At 46.0% G+C, this 24,044-nt stretch overlaps 1 protein-coding gene across 1 annotated transcript in view; it reads left to right on the top strand.

The window, feature by feature from the left end:
* The first annotated feature begins 2,684 nt into the window (after positions 1–2,684).
* serpine3 (serpin peptidase inhibitor, clade E (nexin, plasminogen activator inhibitor type 1), member 3) overlaps positions 2,685–24,044 on the top strand; it is a 32,679-nt gene continuing 11,319 nt past the window's right edge. The window contains exons 1-4 of the mRNA XM_034186475.1: positions 2,685–2,879; positions 4,783–5,088; positions 7,191–7,418; positions 22,722–22,964. Coding sequence (XP_034042366.1) covers positions 4,809–5,088; positions 7,191–7,418; positions 22,722–22,964 — 751 coding nt within the window. The 5' untranslated portion in view covers positions 2,685–2,879; positions 4,783–4,808. The remainder of the gene's footprint in view (positions 2,880–4,782; positions 5,089–7,190; positions 7,419–22,721; positions 22,965–24,044) is intronic.

Here is a 24,044-nt window from a genome sequence, read left to right on the forward strand (position 1 = left end):
GTGCCGTCGGGTGTGGCGTGCCGCCCGTTCTGCTTTGCTAAAGGCCCGGACGAGGGCAAAAGCCCATGCAGACCGTCGGCGGACCCCGGCCCCTGCGTATCGGCCAGGGCAGGAGGTGTGGTTATCCACAAAGGACATTCCCCTCAAAGTGGACTCCCCCAAGCTACAGGACCGTTACATCGGCCCTTTCAAGATCCTTAAGGTCATCAGTCCAGCCGCAGTGAGGCTTCAGCTTCCGACCTCACTGCGGATCCATCCTGTGTTTCATGTGTCCCGAATCAAACCGCATCACACCTCACCCCTCTGTACTCCGGGTCCGGCGCCGCCTCCTGCCCGGATCATCGATGGCGAGCCGGCTTGGACTGTACGCCGGCTCTTGGATGTCTGTAGGATGGGCCGGGGCTTCCAGTATTTGGTGGACTGGGAGGGGTACGGTCCCAAAGAACGCTCCTGGGTGAAGAGGAGCTTCATCCTGGACCCGGCCCTCCTGGCCGATTTCTACCGCCGCCACCCGGACAAGCCTGGTCGGGCGTTGAGGGGGGGGTCCTGTTGTGTGGGCCGCCAGAAGAGGAGGTACTGCTGGCCCACCACCAGAGGGCGCAGCCGCCTCACAGGAGCAGCCAGGGTGACAGCTGTCACGCATCACCTGCAACAGCTGTTACCAATCATCCGATCAGCAGGGGTACATCAGCAGGACGACGTCTCCACCTCTTTGCCGAGATATCGTTCTACCTGGAAGGTAACGTACTCAGCTGACTGTGTGACAGTAATCGTTTGTGACTTTTGTGAGTTGTTTAGCTGACTCCTTTTCCAACGAGAGGTGGAGGTAGTTTTCCTGCCGTGCGGATTGCTGGGTGCAAACGCACCCACATTTAATTGTTTTTTGTTCCTCGCCAGCAGTACCAGGTCCGACACGCGGAGGCAGTGGCCACCTGGGAGTTCGGGACTTGGCGGCTCCAGTATTCCCGGGGTCTGGTGGCGGAGGAAATCGTGTGGTTCCGGTTCTGCTTTGGACAGACGTCTCCTATCTTCGAGCCTGCCCACACGACACCTTTTGTGATTTGGCTTTTTGTCTATTGTTGTAATCTGTTGTATTTGTTGTGCCCATTCACAACAGTAAAGTGTTGTTATTTGACCTCCTCCATTGTCCATTCATTTGCGCCCCCTGTTGTGGGTCCGTGTACCTACACTTTCCCAACATTCATCATCTTTTGTTGCCCCTGTCCTAGGTTTTTTTAAATGTGTTGCAGGCACCCATTTCAAAATGAGCAAATATTTGTGCAAAAACAAAAAAGTCTATCAGTTTGAACATTACATATCTTATCTCTGTGGTGTATTCAGTTGAATATACGTTTAAGAGGATTTGCAAATCATTGTATTCTTTTTTTATTTAGATTTCACACAACATCCCAACTTCATTGGAATTGGGGTTGTATGTTGTACCTCTTGATCTGATTATATGGAGATATGACCTTAATTATCAGTGCTATGTTGGTGACACACAGATGTTCTTGCTTGTTTGTGGAGGTAATGAAATTATTGCACATCAATGCAAATTATTTTTCCATGCTGGATATTGTGCACAATGAGGCACTGAGATTTATTACCCACCACAGCTGGTAATAAACAAATGGATGCTTTTATGTGCCAAAAGCCTTAGCCATTGGCATTTGTCCATCTACAAAACCATTCTGGGAATGACTTGTGTCACATGGACACATGGACGTCATAGTCTCCGGTCTGTGGATGCGCTGAACTTTGTTGTCCCCAAAGTAAGAACTGAACTGGGCAAGAAAGCCTTTAGGTTTCCAGCAACTAATGCTTGGAATAAATAACAATATGAACTTTACCTTCAAGCCCTGGTTCCACTGAATGAGTTTAAAGCTCTGGTGAAATTGTTGCAGTCTGCCTTTTCTGTGTGCAAGTGTTTTATGTGAGCAAGTTTGAATGTTGTTAATTTTATTCTGCTGTTATTATCTTTAATGTACAAGGTCTGCCTTGTAAAAGAGATCTTGATCTCAATGGGACTAACCTGGTTAAATAAAGGTTAATAAATAACTGGTGTAATCTTGAAGCTGACTTTTCCCAATTTGTGCCAAGCCTCCCTCAACCATTAATGAACTGTGCAGTGTCGCAACCCAGGAACACTGTGTGTGAGATCTGCATTAGAACTCTTCAAGCGATCCTGAATACTGCTGCTAAAGTTTTAACAATTATGAGAAAATTTGATCATAGAACTCCAGTGCTGCCTTCCTGTGTCCACCTCAGGGCTGATTTCAAGGTTCTTGCTGCCCCTGTTGAGCCTTATGTGCCGGCACGTGCCATATGGTCTCAGAACGCAGGCCTGCTCAATGTTCCCAGGGTGAAGAAGGTCACAGAACCTTTGCTTATTGGACACCAAATTTATGGATCAGCTTACCAGCTGATATCAGACAGGAAAACCTTGTGGAAGTTTTCAAATCAAGACTAAAAACATATTGTTTTATAGCTGGAATTAATGAGTGAGTTTTTATTTTAATCCTTTTCCTTCCTGATTTAGTTTTTTATGTACATTCTCTTTTAATTGTAAAGCAGTTGTATACTTATTATTATTAATTGTGCTCATGTGGGTGTGCCTGGGGTGAGCGTGGTTTTTTTTTTACCTTTTTTTTCCCTTCCTCCCCAGCAGCTCAGGATTTGCTGCTTGGTGCCATGTCTCCCTCCTCCCTCCTCCTGGCTCCTTATAGCACCGGAGCAGCAGGAGTGCCAGACGAGTGGTACGGACATCGCCGACGGAGACTGCAGCATCCCCCGTTTGAACACGGTCTCATGACTGCAGGCTGCTGCACACAGACACTGACACAGCTGGAGGGAACAGGAGCCTCCTCACGTCAGCACAGGTAGGCAGCTGCAAAGCATCAATGTGACGGGGCACTCAGAGTGCACGCCTCTGCATCGGGGAAAAACCTTTACCTCAGCCAGTAGAGTAGGACAGGAAGAATTATTTTTACCCAACAGAGCTTTGTCATGTCACAAGGCAAGAATTATAAAAGGAAAACTCTTATGTTAAAGACATGAAATATTTTCATGAAGTATTTTCTCATCTCTTCACCTGAACTTACCCTCTTCTAAAGTTTAATCTACTACAGTTCAGTTTGATATTTTCAATAAAAAGCTCTGTGATTAGAAACTTCATGGTAAAAAAAAAAAACAACAAAAAAAACAGTAGTTTGCCCAGGATGCACTGCACTGCTCCCCCAGTGCATGCTGGGATTGGACCCTGCAGCCCTCCAGAGGTTGAGCTCTTCCACAGAATGACTGGAAGAATGCACTACTGTATTTTTCTGTTTTAAAAAATAAGGACGTAATGTACTTGAAGTGATTTTCAGCTTTTGAGATTTTTGAAATTGATATTGGGCAGCACAGTGCATTAGTGGTTAGCACTGTTGCCTCACAGCGAGAAGGTCATGGGTTCAATTCCCGCCTGTGGAATTTGCATGTTTGCGTGGGTTTCCTCAAGGTGCGCCGGTTTTCCTCCCACATCCAAAAACATGCAGATTAGGTGGACTGGAATCATTAAATTGTCCGTAGGTGTGCCGCACACCTACGGACAATTTAAAGATTTGTGCGTGTGGGTGTGTCTGGGTTTGTTTGTATATATGTGGTGATGGTGATGGTCTCGGGGAGGTGATGGTGTAGTGGTTAAGGTGTTGGGCTTGAGACCAGAAGATCCTCGGTTCAAATCCCCGCCTGACTGGAAAATCACTAAGCGCCCTTGGGCAAGGTCTTTAATCCCCTATTGCTCCCGGTGTGTAGTGAGCGGCATAATTGTAAAGCGCTTTGAGCGTCTAATGCAGATGGAAAAGCGCTATATAAATGCAGTCCATTTACCATTTATGTGGCCCTGTGACAGTCTGTGTGTACTCCTGGGTGTACTCCGCCTCGCGCTCTATGACTGCTCGGATAGGCTCCAGCCCCCCGCAACCCCCAATTGGACTAAGCAGTTGAAGTGTGTGTGTATGTGTGTGTGTGTGTGTGTGTGTGTGTGTGTGTGTGTGTGTGTGTGTGTGTGTGTGAGAGAAATTGATATTGAGCCACAGATCAAATCACACAATTTATTTCCCAGCAAAAATGTGCTTCTTTCATAGGGGCTTGAAGCTAATATGTTGACTTTATTTTTTTCAGTAATATTCAGAATTTACATAATTATTTTTAATATCCCACCATGATACTTCTACACACGTTTAGTTTTACTTTATATTACTTTATAAAACATTCTGTGAACATAACATTGATTTTCTCGCCTTATCATGTGTTCTTAGGTTCTACATGGAACAGACACCTTCAAAATAAACCTAAATACATTAGCTAAAACATGATCATAATGTCAGCGTGGCACCATAAACACATGCTGGCAATAAGCTTTCAGCATAAACTGTAAAGCAGAGACACTTTTATATATGATGATGATTTAATGCTGTGATGTCATATACATATAAGCTGTTAAACATTTATGAAATGCATTTAGCATCTATGAGCTTTTCTACACATGTGCAGACATTAAGCTCAAATGACAGTCATTTTCAATCTCTGTATTTCAATATTTGGAGTGATTAAATAAAAAGATAGTTGTATTATTATATTTTGAAGGTGTTTGCCATCAAGATTACCTAAAAGAAGTTAATTTTCATAAAACCTGCTGAACCTGGGATGGTTTATCTGACTAAAGTCTGGTTAATATCTGGTCAAACTTAACACAGAGCACTGTAGTTTCATTTTTATTGGTGTTTTAATGTCTTGCAGGAGTTTCTTGTTTTAGCCAACCCACCATGACATTTTCCCACATGTGTCAGCTGTCAGTCACTTCGCTCTTTGTTCTTGTGTGGCTGGCGGAGAAGAGCCACAGCAGCGGTGGCCTCCAGGACAGCATGGCACAGCTGCAAACCAGGTTTGCTGTCAGTTTCTACCAGACACTTGCCGAGACGGAGAACAGCTCCAACTTGGTCGTGTCCCCAGCAAGCGTGTCCTGGTCCCTGGGGCTTCTGCAGCTCGGTGCCAGAGGCGGCACACTGCTGCAGCTGGAGGCAGCACTGGGGTACAATGTGAACGGTAGGATCTTTGTATGTAACGGTTGACGTGATTCGTGACCTTGGACCGGTTGGAGGTCTGCACTCAGTGCTGTTGGTACCAGGTGGTGTGGAGTGGCGCTGCTGCCGCTGCATGGTGTCTGGAGCCATAATAGCTCTAAGCTCTAAGCTCATTACACCCTGTACTCTGGGGTCAAGAGGTCAGTGTGTTTAATTAAAAAATAACAAGACGAAACAAACTGGAGTTCACATTTAACCTCCCATCAATCGGACACAGAAACAGTGATCCATACGTGTGCCTAGTCTGGTACAAATTGGAATGAAAAACCTCAATTTTGACCTTTGATCAATTTGATCTCACCTGAGCAATTTCAGAACTATCCTAACTGTCCCAAGTCTGGTGGACATTGGAGTGAAAATCATTTGCCCTTTGGCCCCAAAAGAAATTTTGAGAATTTTTCTGTTCTTCTTGAAACAGAATAGCAGAAGAACAAGAAGAAGCCCTCCAGAGAGAAATCCGATCATCTCTCCTGTCCCTCCATGACAGCTAACAGAAGAGACGTTGGAGTGAAGCCGTCAGGATAGTGAGGGCTGCATCCCGTCCCTAGAACTGATTAAGATGAAATCAAGCAAATGATTCAGGAGCATCATGGCCAAAACGGAGATACTATCCACAAACCAGAACATGTCTCTTTTAAACTGTCCAGTGCATCCAGCACTTTAAGTCCTCAACCTACAAGCACCAAGCACCTTTAGTAGTATAAGGCCTTTGTTCTGCTTTTATATAAAAATGTGTGTGTGAGTGTGTGTGTGTGTGTGTGTGTATACATATATAAACATATAGATATATCTATATATATAGATAGATATATATAATTTCAGTCCAACTTTACATGAAGTCTGTGTGAGAGTTGGCAAATTTGCACTGAATTTGACAACACAAAAGTGGTATGAATTAATTTGTTTTATTGTTACAAACATGCAATGATGTCATTGTTGTTGATGTCATCATCACTGATGCAACCTGGTCTCACTGCAAGTCGTGATTCAGCAGCACGAAATATACATTAATCTATTGGTTTGTGATATTGTGACGAAAAGCGCCTCATATTTGTCACGGTAGCATGAATTCATTCTAATTCATTCTGTGATGGCTGCACGAAATTAAAAGTGAAGCGGGGGGGGGGGGGGTTAAGATTAGGTAATGGTTAAGGTTAAGGTTGGAGGTAGGAGTAGGGTTAGGAATAGTGAGTTTAAAAAAACTCCGTCATGAAACTTTTACTCGTTTCATCACGGGAGCATGAAAAAAAAAGCGTGAGACTGGGCTGACTGACGTCAGAGATGTGATGCATTTGTTCATCCCAGGAGATCAGAGGCCTTTGCAGAAAACCACTGAAAGTGTGGGCTGTGGCCCCTGGTGAGCCCTGAAAGTTCTCACGATGAGCCATCAGCGGTCATTAAAAATAAATGAAAAACATCTTGGATGTTCAGTTTTGTAATAAAGTTGAAAATTACTTTAAAATATTAGAGTTTTTTTTTTTTATTAAAGTATAATCAAAAGTAATCAAACCATTCATTCATTCATCTGACCTGATTTAGCATATTGTATATGTGGAAACACTAATGCCTCAGTCAAAACTGTGATTAAGGCTTGTGTGGCCCAGAGGATTTTCAGATTTCAAAGTGGGCGCTGGTCTTCTTAAGTTTGGCAATAACTGATCCAGTACATGAAATTTAATCACAGTCTGTCCTCATTCGAAAATGAGGTAACGGCGTGTATTATTTATAGTGTTTATAAACTAGAGGGTGCGAAGGACTTGATTTATGTCTGTCTGTCTGTCTGTGTGTGTGTGAATGTGTGTCTGTCTGTCTGTACTCCTTTGCCAAATCCTAGTTGAAAAAAACAGGATTTTTTAATTTATTTATGGCTCCAAAACTGCCCTTCAATGAAATGTACAATAAAAAAAACAAAACTTTGAATATTTAAATGTTTCTAATGTTAAAAGAAAACAGACGCACATTAGCTGCACAGTGTGAAAGTCAAACCAACACATTTTCTTTGTGCTTTGATCAGTCTGTCATTACGAGCGGACAATAAGAAATAATGTCTTCTTTTTTTTCTAGATGTCCAGATACAAAACTTCCTTTTGCATTCACACGCTGATGTGAGCGACAGCAGCCAGGGCACGTGGCTGCAGAGGACGTGTACGTTGCTCATTCAGAGTGGGATCCAGCTGCTCTTTGATTTTACCCAGCATGCAACAGCCTGGGCCAACACCAGTCTGCTCCGAGCCAATTTCAGCCAAAGCAGGCACAGTGACAGCCCCGTGGAACAGTCCGGGTACAGCCACGGTGAGCCAGAGCACCAGTCTACATCGAAACAATAATCCCAGTGATGATGAAGTTTTGGTTCATCATCACAAATCAAGCTTGACACTTTTAAAACATGATGATACAATAAAAAACCCTTTGAGTTCCTGTCGTGAGTGACGACTGGAACATCCAGCCGCTGAAAAGCCAGATGTTCTTCACTGAAAGGGGAGATCAACCAGAACTTAAAGTGAATATTGGATTTAAATTCACCAGGTTGGACAGGAACATAACTTCAAATGCTGAATGAGTCTCTTAATGGTTAAGGCCTTTAGTGGTTAAGGTGTTGGGCTTGAGACCAGAAGATCCTCGGTTCAAATCCCAGCTTAACTGGAAAATCACTAAGGGCCTTTGGGCAAGGTCTTTAATCCCCTATTGCTCCCGGTGTGTAACGAGCACCTTGTATGGCAGCACCCTCATATTGGGGTGAATGTGAGGCATTATTGTAAAGCGCTTTGAGCGTCTGATGCAGATGGAAAAGCGCTATATACGAGGTCTGTTAGAAAAGTATCCAACCTTTTTATTTTTTTCAAAAACCATATGGATTTGAATCACATGTGATTGCATCAGCCAAGCTTGAACCTTCGTGCACATGCGTGTTTTTTCACGCCTGTCGGTTGCATCATTCGCCTGTGAGCAGGCTTTGTGTGAGCACTGGTCCACCCCTCTCGTTGTTTTTTTATTGCGAATAAATGTCTGAACAATTTGGAGCTTTGCTGCATCAGTTTTTTTCCAGAAACTGTGAGAGACCTCCAGGTGGACACCGTTCGGAAAATTAATATGGCTCCACCGTGACACGCGGAACTCCACTCCTCTTTCCATGACAAAAACTCCTGTAACAGTGGAATGTGCCATTCATTTCTAAACTGGATGCTGTCTTGAGCCGGTATGTCGTCTGACTAGCACAGGAATTGTGAAAAGATGTGGACATAAGCACTTTTTCGGCACATTGAGACAGACGTGCGGAGGAGATCTGCGCATCGAGGTGGAGCCGCATGGCGCAAAGAAACGCCGTGATGAAGCCTCACAGGAAATGTTGGGGCATGTCCAGCTCATGCTCAATTTCTCAGATAATCACACGACTGAAAAGCAACCGACAGCCGTCTGAAATCCACCTGAAAGCCGTCCTGTGAGACCAACACGGAGGTGGTTTTGTGCCGCGTAATGAACTGCTCCGTGGCGCGTCCCTCTGCTCCTCTTTCCATGACAAAAACTCCTGTAACAGTGGATAGAGCAGAGAGGGGTGGACCACTGCTCACACAAAGCCTGCTCACAGGGGAATGACGCAACCAACAGGCGTGAAAAAACTCACGCATGCGCACGAAGGTTCAAGCTTGTCTGATGCAATCACACGTGATTCAAATCCATATGGTTTTTGAAAAAAATAAAAAGGTCGGATACTTTTCTAACAGACCTCGTAAATGCAGTCCATTTAATGTACAGTAACCACAAATATTAACATTATCTCTGTGACGCAATGGCGACCTGTCCATTATGTGACCCACCTCTCATTTATTTATATAGGTTGTCTCCAGTGGTGTCAAAAGTACACACATTTGTTACTTAAGTAGAAGTATAGATACTGCAGTTTAAAAACACTCTGGTAAAAGTTGAAGTATCAACTTGACCTCTTTACTCAAGTAAAAGTGAAAAGTATGTGCTCCAAAACCTACTTAAAGTATAAAAGTATAAAGTAACCTTTAAAAAAAAAAAAAAAAAAAGGTAGATGCCACTATATGAATTGAAAGCTTAATTTAAAAACTGATTCGTTCTACATGTGGCCCAAGACCCCAAACCCAAAATTATCCCCCAACACCACCTGCATGAAAATGTTTGAATTCTAGAAGCTCTGAAATGCAATCTGGGACTATTCCAGACAATAAACTGCAGTGAGTGCAGCATCCATTTAGTGAGAAAAAAAACAATCAATTTTCCTTATTCAAATTCATTCCAGTAGTATTCTGCTCTTACAAGGATGCAGCAGTTTTCTATTTTGGCAGATAGTTCTGGAGGAAATCACCGAAGAAATTAACAAACTGAAAATATGGTTTGACCGAAACAAATTGTCATTAAATAAGACAGGGATGAAGTGGAGGTGTCAGAGTCACTAGGTGTTCACAGGTAACACTTATTTATTTATTTATGTATGTATTTATATATGTATGTTCATTGTTAGTTGCTTTTATATTTTCTGTTGTGTTTCTATTCAGGTTCTTTTTGCCTCTTTCTCTAAAATTGTATATAATAATCATTAGATTATTAATATATAAACAAAAATAAATTTAAGAATTACAATTTGAAAACAAATGTACCCGAACGTGACGAGAGCTGCTTAATGCTAACTTTTAACATTGAAAATGCCATAGACATGCTAACGCGTTAGCGTCGCTCCCGTTTTTAAGTTATAAAATACATCTATCAACTGTTTCAGAAGACCATAACAGATCGGTTTAACATAGAAAAGATAAATAATACTCACAGACGTATGCTCTTTAGGGTTTTAGCGGGGGAAAATTAAGCGAAAGAAAGAAAGAATAAACGAAGCAATAGGTCGAAGCATTGCTTCAATCTGCGAACCACTGCTTGGATTGGTTCACGGTTCAAAGCAAAGCCGCGCTGCAGAAAAGTTGATTACAGGCGCACATGACGTGAAATAAATATATATATACTCAACAAAAATATAAACGCAACACTTTTGGTTTTGCTCCCATTTTGTATGAGATGAACACAAAGATCTAAAACTTTTTCCACATACACAGTATCACCATTTCCCTCAAATATTGTTCACAAACCAGTCTAAATCTGTGATAGTGAGCACTTCTCCTTTGCTGAGATAATCCATCCCACCTCACAGGTGTGCCATATCAAGATGCTGATTAGACACCATGATTAGTGCACAGGTGTGCCTTAGACTGCCCACAATAAAAGGCCACTCTGAAAGGTGCAGTTTTGTTTTATTGGGGGGGGATACCAATCAGTATCTGGTGTGACCACCATTTGCCTCATGCAGTGCAACACATCTCCTTCACATCATCCGTGAAGAAAACACCTCTCCAACGTGCCAAATGCCAGCGAATGTGAGCATTTGCCCACTCAAGTCGGTTACGATGACAAACTGGAGTCAGGTCGAGACCCCGATGAGGACGACGAGCATGCAGATGAGCTTCCCTGAGATGGTTTCTGACAGTTTGTGCAGAAATTCTTTGGTTTTGCAAACCGATTGTTTCAGCAGCTGTCCGAGTGGCTGGTCTCAGACGATCTTGGAGGTGAACATGCTGGATGTGGAGGTCCTGGGCTGGTGTGGTTACACGTGGTCTGCGGTTGTGAAGCTGGTTGGATGTACTGCCAAATTCTCTGAAACGACTTTGGAGACGGCTTATGGTAGAGACATGAACATTCAATACACGAGCAACAGCTCTGGTTGACATTCCTGCTGTCAGCATGCCAATTGCACGCTCCCTCAAATCTTGCGACATCTGTGGCATTGTGCTGTGATAAAACTGCACCTTTCAGAGTGGCCTTTTATTGTGGGCAGTCTAAGGCACACCTGTGCACTAATCATGGTGTCTAATCAGCATCTTGATATGGCACACCTGTGAGGTGGGATGGATTATCTCAGCAAAGGAGAAGTGCTCACTATCACAGATTTAGACTGGTTTGTGAACAATATTTGAGGGAAATGGTGATATTGTGTATGTGGAAAAAGTTTTAGATCTTTGAGTTCATCTCATACAAAATGGGAGCAAAACCAAAAGTGTTGCGTTTATATTTTTGTAAACATTAAACTGAAGCCAAGAGTAACGAGGCTGTTTGTTTTAAAAATGTAAGGAATAGAAAGTACAGATAGTTGTGTGAAAATGTAATGAGTAGAAGTCAGAAGTAGGCAGAAAAATAAGTAAAGGAGTAAAGTATAGATACCTAAAAAGTGTACTTAAGTACAGTAACGAAGTATTTGTACTTCGTTACTTGACACCTCTGGTCGTCTCATTGTGACGTGAAGTCTCATTCACAAGTAAGACCTGTTTAAGTCAGAAATATACAATATAACAAATAAGAAATGGTTACAGACAGACAGAGATATCATTTATAAAGCAGGAATTAAAAGGAAAATCAAAAGGGTCAAACGGAAGCAGATTAAAATACTTAAAACAGGAACATGTTTCCAGGGATTTTTCAATTGTCCTTAAAATAAGTTTGAAATCTCGCTCTGAAATCAAACTGGACAACATCAGATCCTGTTCCAGTCCACTTTAAATAAATGGACTGCATTTATATAGCACTTTTCCATCTGAATCAAACGCTCAAAGCGCTTTACAAATTATGCCTCACATTCACCCTGATGTCAGGGTGCTGCCATACAAGGCACTCACTACACACCGGGAGCAATAACTGTAAAACTCAATGAGTTAGCTGAACTCAAACCATTTGAGGAAACCGAGTGCCTTAAACCATTTGAGTTTGCCAACTTTAAAAAAAATTATATTGTTAAAGTTTTAATATGCTAACAATTTATAGTTAATTAAACTTATGTAAATCTATTTTATGTTTTTCAATAAAAAAAGTGACAAATAAATTTCTGCCTAAAAAATTTACATTATGTTTTGGATTAGATTTCTTGATGCATTCTTTGGTTTACTTGTTGAGTCTGCATTGTGTTGTTATGACTCTGCCCATTAACTCCCCTCGGGACGCGAACTCACGATCCTCAACATGGAAGTCGGACTCTCTAACCAGAAGGCTAAAACCCAGGGTTCTGGCCTTGTGGCCAGAAAATTCTTTTGGGCTGTTGGGAGTGAGTTTTACTAACTACATATGCACAGCGACACCTGCTGGCCTCCTTTACATAAACTCAATTAAAATGAGTGAATGGAATGCACTGGAAATACATCACCAACACTTAAATGCACCAAAACTTTAAATGCACTTAAAGGAACTGAGTTGTTATGACAACAATTCATTTTTGAGTTAGTTTAATTAATGGAAATGAGTGACTATAACTTTTTTAAAAGTTTGAGTTACATTAACTTAATTAATGTATTAAAATAGTGTTCGGTTTAACAGTGTACGTACTGAAGGAACACTGAAAGTAATAAATGGATGGATGATACATCCCTTCATGACAAGAACAAGTATGTTTAACTTAGAAAAGTCATTTTCTTACGGTAAGGGTGTCATGTTGTGGTCACATGCTGATGGTAGAAAAAGTGCCGTCTGGTCATTACGTCAGAATCACAGTTGTCTGCTGCAGATGGTACATGTGAAATACTGTAATTTTGCATTTAATTACACATTCTTAATTGAAACCTAAAGCAGCATTGTAGCACATTGTGTGATGTTAGATTAAAACAGGAAACTGTGGCTCTATTTCTTCTTTAAAAGTCAACTTTTTGTGATGTCACGGGATAATTTCTCTCTATGATATCACATTATTCCTTTTTATCTGGGATAAAATAAAGCTAATTCACCTCTCACTTTTGTTAAAAGTAAATCAACATCAGCTTTGTCCTTCTCACTGTGACAAGCAGAAAAAGTTCAATGGCAGCTTTCGACAACATGTAATGTTGGAGGGAAAGAAATGGAACCTCTGGATTTGTTGGGAAGGTGTCGTAGCACGGACCCACAACAGGGAGCGCAAATGAACGGACAATGAGTAAGCCAAAAGGTAACAATTTAATGTTGTGATAATACACAACGAAATGTACAGTAATTTTCACAGTCAATAAACACCAGGTGACGTGTGGGCAGGCTCGAAGATAGAAGACCCCTGACGAGAGAGAAGCCGCGCCCCACACGGCTTCCACCACCAACGGTCTGAAGAACACCGGAGCCGCCAAGTCCCGAGTCCCCAGGTGGCCTCTGTCTTCGGCTGTCGACCCTGGTACTGCTGGCAGAAAGCAGAGATATGATGTGTGAGTGTGAGTCCGCACACTCAGTAATCCACAGTCCAAACACAGTTAGGAGGGAGCTCCTCCACCTCCAATCACACACACTCGTGCAGCTCCTGGTCAACCACTTATCTGAGTTGGGGTGTGAGGCGAAGCCGTCACTGTCACACCAAACGCCAATCCTCCAGATCAGGAAACACTCCAGGAAAACGGCTGCAATAGAAGTGCAGGTTAAACACACACAGTGTCAGTCAGCAGAGAAATTACCTTGTTACTGGTAGTCGATTTCTCGGCGAGGAGGTGGAGTTGCAGTCCGGCTTTTATGGTGGTGATGATGATGAACGAGTGACAGCTGGTGCAGGGGATGAATGACAGCTGTCACGTCTTCTAGGTCTGGCGCCCTCTCGTGCTTGGAGCCCGCACTCCAAGCAGGGCGCCCTCTGGTGGTGGTGGGCCAGCAGTACCTCCTCTTCAGCGGCCCACACAACAGGACCCCCCCCTCAACGGGCGCCTCCTGGCGTCCGACCAGGCTTGTCCGGATGTCTTGCGTAGAACTCGGCCAGGAGGGCCGGGTCCAGGATGAAGCTCCTCTTCACCCAGGAGCGTTCTTCAGGTCCATACCCCTCCCAGTCCACCAGATATTGGAAACCCCGGCCCTTACGACGGACGTCCAGGAGCCTGCGGACTGTCCAGGCAGGCTCCCCGTCAATGAGCCGGGCAGGAGGCGGCGTAGGTCCCGGAGTACAGAGGGGCGAGGTGTGGTGTGGCTTGAGACGGGAAATGTGAAAGACAGGGTGAATCCGCAGTGAAGCCAGGAGTTGAAGCTTCACTGCGGCCGGGTTGATGATCTTGAGGATCTTGAAGGGTCCAATGAATCTGTCTTTCAACTTTGGGGAGTCGACACACAAAGGGATGTCCTTGGTCGAGAGCCACACCTCCTGCCCGGGCTGGTATGTGGGGGCCGGGGAACGCTGGCGGTCCGCATGGGCCTTGGCCCTCATCCGGGCCTTTAACAGGGCAGAGCGGGCGGCCCGCCACACCCGGCGGCACCTCCTGAGGTGGACCTGGACCGAGGGCACACCGACCTCTCCCTCCACTAACGGGAACAATGGGGGCTGGTACCCCAAACATGCCTCAAAAGGGGAGAGGCCGGTAGCAGACGAAACTTGGCTGTTGTGGGCATACTCGATCCAGGCCAGATGCTGACTCCAGGCCGCCAGATGCGCGGAGGTGACACATCGAAGGGCCTGCTCCAGCTCCTGGTTGGCCCGCTCTGCCTGGCCGTTTGTCTGGGGGTGGTACCCGGACGAGAGACTCACGGTGGCCCCCAGCTCCTTACAGAAACTCTTCCACACCTGTGAAGAGAACTGGGGACCACGATCTGAAACGATGTCCGATGGTATCCCATGCAGCCGCATGACGTGGTGGACCAGGAGGTCTGCCGTCTCCTGGGCCGTCGGGAGCTTCGGGAGGGCCACGAAGTGGGCCGCCTTGGAGAACCGGTCCACTATCGTGAGAATCACGGTGTTGCCCTGGGACGGCGGGAGGCCCGTGATGAAATCCAGGCCGATGTGAGACCAGGGGCGATGAGGCACTGGCAGGGGTTGGAGGAGTCCTGTCGTCCTCCGATGGTCTGCCTTGCCCCTGGCGCAGATGGTACAGGCCTGGACGTAGTCCCGGACGTCGGTTTCCAGGGACGCCCACCAGAAGCGCTGCTGGACTACTGCCATGGTCCTATGCACTCCGGGATGACAGGAGAGCTTGGACCCGTGACAGAAGTCCAATACGGCAGCTCTTGCTTCTGGTGGGACGTACAGTCTGCTCTTGGGGCCAGTCCCCGGGTCCGGGCTCCTTGTCAGGGCCTCCCGGACGGTCTTCTCCACGTCCCAGGTGAGGGTGGCCACGACAGTGGACTCGGGGATGATGGTCTCGGTGGGGTTCGACAGCCCCGCTTTGGCTTCTTCTTCGTGCACCCGGGACAATGCATCTGATTTTTGGTTCTTGGTCCCAGGGCGGTACGTGATCTGGAAGTCAAAGCGCCTGAAGAACAGAGACCAGCGGGCTTGCCTGGGGTTCAGCCGCTTGGCGGTCCAGATGTACTCCGGGTTCCGATGGTCCGTGAAAACCGTGAAGGGCAACGATGCCCCCTCCAGCAGGTGTCACCACTCTTCAAGAGCCTCCTTCACTGCGAGGAGCTCCCGATTGCCGACGTCATAGTTCCGTTCAGCTGGGGTCAACCTGCGGGAATAAAAGGCACAAGGATGGAGAACTTTATCAGCCTCCACGCTCTGGGACAGCACGGCTCCTATCCCTGAGTCAGAGGCGTCCACTTCTACTATGTACTGGCGATCAGGATCAGGCTGCACCAGAACTGGTAGAGTCGAGAACCGGCGTTTCAACTCCTGGAACGCGGCTTCGCACCGATCCGACCAGGCGAAGGGGACCTTGGTGGAGGTCAGGGCAGTCAGGGGGCTAACTACCTGACTGTAACCTTTAATGAACCTCCTGTAGAAATTTGCAAAGCCGAGGAACTGCTGTAGTTTCCTGCGGCTTGTTGGTTGGGGCCAATCTCTCACCGCCGCAACCTTAGCCGGATCAGGGGCGACGGAGTTGGAGGAGATGATGAACTCCAGGAAGGACAAAGAAGTGCGGTGGAACTCGCACTTCTCGCCCTTCACAAACAACCGGTTCTCCAACAACCGCTGTAGGACCTGACGTACATGCTGGACATGGGTCTCAGGGTCCGGGGAAAAGATGAGTATATCGTCGAGATATACGAAGACGAACCGATGCAGGAAGTCCCGCAAGACGTCATTTACCAAAGCTTGGAACGTCGCGGGGGCATTAGTGAGGCCGAACGGCATGACTAGGTACTCAAAATGACCTAACGGGGTGTTGAATGCCGTCTTCCATTCGTCTCCCTTCCGGATCCGAACCAGGTGGTACGCGTTTCTAAGATCCAATTTCGTAAAAATTTGGGCTCCATGCAGGGGCGTGAACACTGAATCCAACAGAGGTAACGGGTATCGGTTGCGAACCGTGATCTCGTTCAGCCCTCTGTAATCAATGCATGGACGGAGTCCGCCGTCTTTTTTACCCACAAAAAAGAAACCAGCACCCATCGGGGAGGTGGAGTTCCGGATCAGCCCGGCAGCTAAGGAGTCCCGGATGTAGGTCTCCATTGATTCGCGTTCCGGACGTGAGAGGTTGTACAACCTACTGGACGGGTACTCAGCGCCCGGGACCAAATCGATGGCACAATCATACGGTCGGTGCGGGGGAAGAGTGAGCGCCAGATCTTTGCTGAAAACGTCAGCAAGATCATGGTACTGCTTTGGCACCGCCGATAGATTGGGGGGGACTTTGACCTCCTCATTAGCCGTAGTGCCGGGAGGAACCGAGGATCCTAAACACTCCCGGTGGCAGGTTTCGCTCCACTGTGTCACAACCCCGGACGGCCAATCTATCCGGGGATTGTGCTTCACCATCCATGGAAAGCCCAAAATCACTCGGGAGGTAGATGGTGTTACATGGAACACTATCTCCTCCCTGTGATTCCCAGACACAACCAAAGTCACTGGTTGTGTCTGATGTGTGATTAATGGAAGCAGGGTGCCATCTAGTGCTCGCACCTGCAATGGTGCCGGCAGAGCCACCAGGGGGAGCCCTACTTCCTTTGCCCATCTGCTATCCAGCAGATTCCCTTCCGACCCCGTGTCTACCAGTGCTGGGGCGTGAAGGGTTAAATCCCCACAAAGGATGGTTACTGGGATTCGTGCAAATTTGCGGGGTTTTCCCGCGTGCGTGTTATGGCCCACCCTTAGCCCAGTTTCTAAGGACGGGCGTTGTAGTTTGACCGTTTAGGGCAGTCCTTCTGCATGTGCTCACAAGAGCCGCAGACAAAACACTCCCCGCGGGCCAGCCTCCTTTGTCTGACATTTGTTTTTACTTTGGCCCTGCTCGTGTCCATAGCCTCCTCAGCAGGGGGAGCTGTAGCCACACGGAGCTCTCTGGCAGTGAAGCGTGGGGACGACGTCACCTTGTCGGAACCGGAAGGGGGAGGGACGGCTCGTGCCCAGTCACGCCCCCCGGCCTGCTCCCGACGATGCTCGTTTAAATGGTTGTCTAAGCGTATAACTAAATCGACAAGCCCGTCAAAATCCCGCGGTTCCTCCTTAGCCAGTAGGTGCTCCTTAAGGACCGGGGACAGTCCATTTACAAAGGCGGCGCGGAGCGCAACGTTATTCCAGCCGGACCTCGCTGCCGTGATGTGGAAGTCGACTGCATACTCGGCTGCGCTGCGGCGCCCCTGTCTCATAGACAGCAGCACGTTCGAAGCGGTCTCGCCTCTGTTGGGATGATCAAACACTTGTTTGAACTCCCGTACAAACCCAGTATAAGACGTTAGGAGCCGTGAATTCTGCTCCCAAAGCGCCGTAGCCCAGGCGCTTGCCTCTCCTCGAAGCAGATTAATAACATAAGCCACCCGGCTGGCGTCTGACGCGTACATGACAGGGCGCTGTGAAAAGACGAGCGAACACTGCATGAGGAAGTCTGCACACATCTCAACACAGCCCCCGTACTGTTCCGGAGGGCTTATGTATGCTTCAGGGGACGGTGGGGGGGTTCGTTGAACGACCAGTGGAACGTCTGATACAGGCCCAGGACCAGCCAGAGGAGTGGCTGCAGCAGCACCCTGATCACGCGCTTCCACCCTGGCGGTGAGAGCCTCCACCCTCCGATTAAGGAGGACATTCTGCTCGGTCACTAAATCTAACCGAGCCGTGAAGGCGGTTAAGATCTGCTGCAGCTCACTCAACACGCCTCCCGCTGACGCCTGCGCTCCTGGCTCTTCCATTGGCCGTTCAAGCTCGGGTTGACGCCCCTCGGAATCCATGATGATGGCCGAGAAATCCTGTTGGGAAGGTGTCGTAGCATGGACCCACAACAGGGGGCGCAAATGAACGGACAATGAGTAAGCCAAAAGGTAACAATTTAATGTTGTGATAATACACAACGAAATGTACAGTAATTTTCACAGTCAATAAACACCAGGTGACGTGTGGGCAGGCTCGAAGATAGAAGACCCCTGACGAGAGAGAAGCCGCGCCCCACACGGCTTCCACCACCAACGGTCTGAAGAACACCGGAGCCGCCAAGTCCCGAGTCCCCAGGTGGCCTCTGTCTTCGGCTGTCGACCCTGGTACTGCTGGCAGAAAGCAGAGATATGATGTGTGAGTGTGAGTCCGCACACTCAGTAATCCACAGTCCAAACACAGTTAGGAGGGAGCTCCTCCACCTCCAATCACACACACTCGTGCAGCTCCTGGTCAACCACTTATCTGAGTTGGGGTGTGAGGCGAAGCCGTCACTGTCACACCAAACGCCAATCCTCCAGATCAGGAAACACTCCAGGAAAACGGCTGCAATAGAAGTGCAGGTTAAACACACACAGTGTCAGTCAGCAGAGAAATTACCTTGTTACTGGTAGTCGATTTCTCGGCGAGGAGGTGGAGTTGCAGTCCGGCTTTTATGGTGGTGATGATGATGAACGAGTGACAGCTGGCGCAGGGGATGAATGACAGCTGTCACTTCTTCTAGGTCTGGCGCCCTCTCGTGCTTGGAGCCCGCACTCCAAGCAGGGCGCCCTCTGGTGGTGGTGGGCCAGCAGTACCTCCTCTTCAGCGGCCCACACAACAGGACCCCCCCCTCAACGGGCGCCTCCTGGCGTCCAACCAGGCTTGTCCAGATGTCTTGCGTAGAACTCGGCCAGGAGTGCGGGCTCCAAGCAGGGCGCCCTCTGGTGGTGGTGGGCCAGCAGTACCTCCTCTTCAGCGGCCCACACAACAGGATTATGGTAAACACTAATATTAAGCCATTTATATCACTTTTCTATTGCCCATGTGACCTTGGGTGACCTTGAAAGGTCACATTCAAAGCAATAACTATGTAACTGAAATGGCTTGGAGCCCATGTGTATTAAACATGGTGGAAGGAAGGTGTGTTAAGCCCCTTTCACACCGGCGCAAACGTAGAGTTGCATATTGCGGCATTGTGTTGCGTTTTTCGCGTCGTTGCATTCGTAGATGTGCTTGCAGCTATGTTTGTTTGCTTTTAATGTATGCGTCACGCGTAGCCCTTGCCGCACTTTTTTTTTCCCATTGTAGAAATGCACTCCATTCTCAAAAAGGTAAAAAGCAAACGGCACTCACATTTCCAGATGTACAGCGGGACACACTGCTTCCTTGTCAGGGCTGGGAACATCAGATCACAAAGTTCAGAGTCCTTGTGTGCCACCCCCTAAAAAAGTAGAAAATATTACCATTTAAACTCAAGCAAACTTAGACATCTCGTTTCTTGTTTCAGCATTGAGAGCGAGAGAGAGAGAGAGAGAGCGTTGTCTTACTCTGCCTTTTTTTTTCACAACGCTGCTGTTTCTGATCACCTTGCGCTGCGGCTGTGTGATCATGCAGTCGGTCACACACACGCGCGCGGGTTTGATTACATGTTCTGAACAGGCACACGTCCAGTTCTAATCACGCATGCATGCATGCACAGGCGCTGCTTACATGGTTCACCACACACACACACGTGCGCGCTTCACCTTCTCCCCAGTAGATTCACTCTGGATGAATGCATTCAGTGCTTGGATGTGTTGTCACGCATGTGCACATACACGCGTGCACAAATGAACTGTCTCGTACTTAATTCAGCAACTCCAACATTGTTCAGAACAGAATGCAGCCATTTACAATTACACTGAGTTTTCTGTTTTTATATGTCACACCTCTGTGGATCAAAGCTGTTCACATGCGAATGTCCACTGCTGCTGAAATCTTTTCACACTTGATGCTCAATGTCATGCTTCTGTAAACTGCTGCCTGGTTTGCACAAACTGAGGTACAGCTCACTCTCAGAGATCACCACAGATGACATGAAATGTTATCATGTCATTCCAGCCCTCACAGCAGCTCCTCAGCAGACTGATCGAGACGGCAAAGCCCCCCCCCCAGCTGTGAACAAATACGCAGCCTTCAAGGATCTAATGCGCCTCCTAAAAACATTTGAACTGTCAGATGCTGAAAGCGCCAGCAGGCTGTTAAGCTCTCACAGCTCATGGACAGAATGCTGCAGCTACTGAGAGGACACCAGCCAAACTTTTTGTGCACCAACTCCCTCCCCAGGTGCGCACATGATCACGAACTGCCGTGCACTGGCGGAGGAGGCTGACAAATTCTTCCTGGTCGGCAGCGCCACGGCATGACAGCAGCCACACTCACCCCATCATACGTAGCAGCAGAAGCCCCACAGCACACACCAGCACCACTCCGAAGGAAGCAGCTGCATCTCTCACGCCACAGCAGCGCTCACAAACCAGCTTCTGTTTCTACCACACAACATCCGGAGCCACTGACTAAGTTTGTACAGTGTACAGTTGTGTAGATTTGCATGCAGTAGCTCAGTGTAGCGCAGACTTACATGCAAAAGCGCAGACGTGCTTAAAAACGGCGTGCTTTCTCCATCCACTGCTCTATTAAACATATTTAATTTCTTGCGTCCGCCTCATGTACCCCTCATATTGCTGTGTTGGGGAACAAAAAGTCAGCACTGAGCTGTGTGGAGCTGCTTAAACTCAGTGTAGAGCTGCATAACTCAGTGTAGTAGGGACACCACAATGCGCAACTCTACATTTGCGCTGGTATGAAAAGGGCTTTAGTTGAAATTAAAGTGGTTCAGTTTGGGACAGAAGTGATTAAATGTCACAGCCACACAGAATCAAATATGATGGCAACACTTCATCCTGTACAGGCTGTGAGGGCCGGTGATTATCACAGGAGTCCAGAACATGAAGTGGGTGTGAGTCTACGACTCCCCATTGGATGGGACGCAGGTCCCAGCCAAAGCCAAAACCCATTTAAAGCACAGACCTAGACTGGAACACTGCAGATGAAATGTGTTGTGAAAAGACACAGACTGATAGTGTGAGTGGAAATCTAAAAGCCCCACAGAGCTGTTTGTACCTGCTGTGCTCACTGTATCACGTGATGAGCGAGGTGAGGGTGTGCACTCTCTGGGTGCCCCTGACTGTTTGAATTGATACATCTAAAAAGAAAGGAATATATTGCTCATTAATTAATTAATGATAGAAGAATATAGTCATGTACGGTGGCCCTGAAGTGCAAAACACAACAGCAAATCGCACAGCACAACAGCAAATCAAAAAAACACAACAGCAAATCAAAAAAACACAACAGCAAATCAAACAGCACAACAGCAAATAAAAAACACAACAGCAAATCAAACAGCACAACAGCAAATCGCCAAGCACAACAGCAAATAAAAAAAACACAACAGCAAATCAAACAGCACAACAGCAAATCGCACAGCACAACAGCAAATAAAAAAAAACACAACAGCAAATCGAACAGCACAACAGCAAATTGCACAGCGCAACAGCAAATCGAACAGCACAACAGCAAATCGCACAGCACAACAGCAAATCGCAAAACACAACAGCAAAAGAAAAACGACAACAACGTTAACCGAAACAGAAAAGGTAGGTACCTTCGGGCGACACGAGTCATCGCTGATTGGACAGTGGTCCGTCCTGTTTTGTGAACTGGAAGGTTTAAATGTTTTCAAAATATGAGCGCTGCTAGTGAAAACGTATGTGCTCTTAAACTTGAAGGTTGTGCTTGAGTGTCGTCACTGTCTTCTTTTAGCTGTTTCCCACAATCACTGCAGAAGTTTGGTTTTTCCTCAAACTCTTTGCCACAGTTTTGGTAATAGTTTTTGGTAATTTCTGTTCGTCTGGCGCCTGAGTATACGGTCTTCCGGTTCACAGGACAGGACGGACCACTGTCCAATCAGCTTTGATTCGTGTTGCCCGAAGGTACATACCTTTTCCGTTTTGGTTAATGCTGTTGTCGTCTCTCTTTTGCTGTTGTGCTGTGCGATTTGCTGTTGTGCTGTGCGATTTGCTTTTGTGTTTTGCACTTCAGGGCCACCATATTGTGCGCCTAAATCTTGACATAACAGGAGCCAAAATTAAAGAATACCAGAAATGTTAAAGTGGGTGGAAATTATTTTCACTATTGTTTTTTCTATTAAAGAGCAGCTGATGTGACCTTTAATCAATCCCAGTTTATCATGTGGCAGTGCATTTTGACTCTTTATGATGACTAGAGTACGCTTTGTAATTTATACTAACAACTAAATGTCCAGCCATCAGTTGTTACTGTGCAGTCTGAATAAATTTTTGCTGCCTAGTACATAAGCTGTGCAACAACATGATGCTTTTCTTCCCGTCATGAGTCATTAGACTGAAGACTTCCAATCAGTGTCTTTCAGACCACATGTCCTGCATATTAACCTTTGACCTCCCTTTGTTATTTTCCAGATGAGACGTGGCCCCTACAGGCAGGCAGCACCAGTGGGGAGCTCTCTGGTTCAGGTGAGGCCCAGGGAGATGATGTGTTGTGGGGCCACAGACTGCAGATGGCCCTGATCACCACCGTGGCCTTCCAGGGCGTCTGGCAGAAACAGTTTGTCTTTAGCAACACTCACAACCTGCCCTTCATTCTCCCTGACGGAAGGTCCATCAAAGTGCCCATGATGTACCAGGCAGCAGAGGTCCGCTTTGGTAAGAGACATCCATCCATACTTTCTCAATCAACTGAAAAGTAGGAAAGTATGTCCAAATCAAAATGGTAACAGCCTGGTACTGTATGTGTACGTATGTATGTATGCAGGTATACATACAGAATACAATGAATACATACATGTGTGCATTACATATAGCTATACATACTTATAGGCATACGTATATATGTACATAAAGCCAGTCAGCCGGCTATTTGAATGAATGAATGAATTAATTAATTTTTTCAGCACACAGATGAACAACAACAAAGACAATAACAAAACACATAAAAAGAACAACATACAGTGAACTTGTGTGGCCGAAATGGTGAAGGCAGAAGCAAAGTTTATAAATACCTTCCCCTTATACCATAAAAATAAAGAATGTATACATCTATAAATATATATACTCATAAGAATACAAAAGAAATGTGCACAAACCAAATAACTTAATCAATGTGCTAAAATTTCAAAACACAACCAAACAAGCAAGAGTGCACAATCCCAAGCACAATGACAAAATAGGTAAACGTAATTCTTCAAACTGTAACAGGTAAATATATTCTTTTTGTAAAGCGTTTTAAAGCTAACTAAGGTACTAAGTCATTTAATATTATCAGGACCAGTATTTCAAATATTAATACATTTGACGGAAACACAATGACTTTTTACAGTAGATCGGATATTTAATTTCTCAAATAATAATGTTCCTCTCAAATTGTAGCTGGAGTCCCTCATTTTAAACAGATCTTGGACATGTTGAGGCAAAAGTTTATTTTTAACTTCATACGTAATTTGTATTGTGATCAACCAAGTCCCAGAATTTAAAAATTTGTAAACAAGCAAACAACATATTCATTGGTTCACGATATGGTTTATTACTGATAATTCTTATAGCTTTCTTTTGCAACAGAAATATTGGATTAGTATTAGTTCTATATGTATTTCCACAAACCTCAACACAGTATGTCATATAATGGAACAAGTGATGTATGATATAAAATGGCTAGTGAATGTTGGGAGAGGAAGTCCTGTGCTTTATGCAGAATTGCAATGGTTTTTGACATTTTAGAATTAACAT

This window comes from Thalassophryne amazonica, chromosome 14 (genome assembly GCF_902500255.1).
Source record: "Thalassophryne amazonica chromosome 14, fThaAma1.1, whole genome shotgun sequence".
NCBI classification, from domain to species: domain Eukaryota; kingdom Metazoa; phylum Chordata; class Actinopteri; order Batrachoidiformes; family Batrachoididae; genus Thalassophryne; species Thalassophryne amazonica.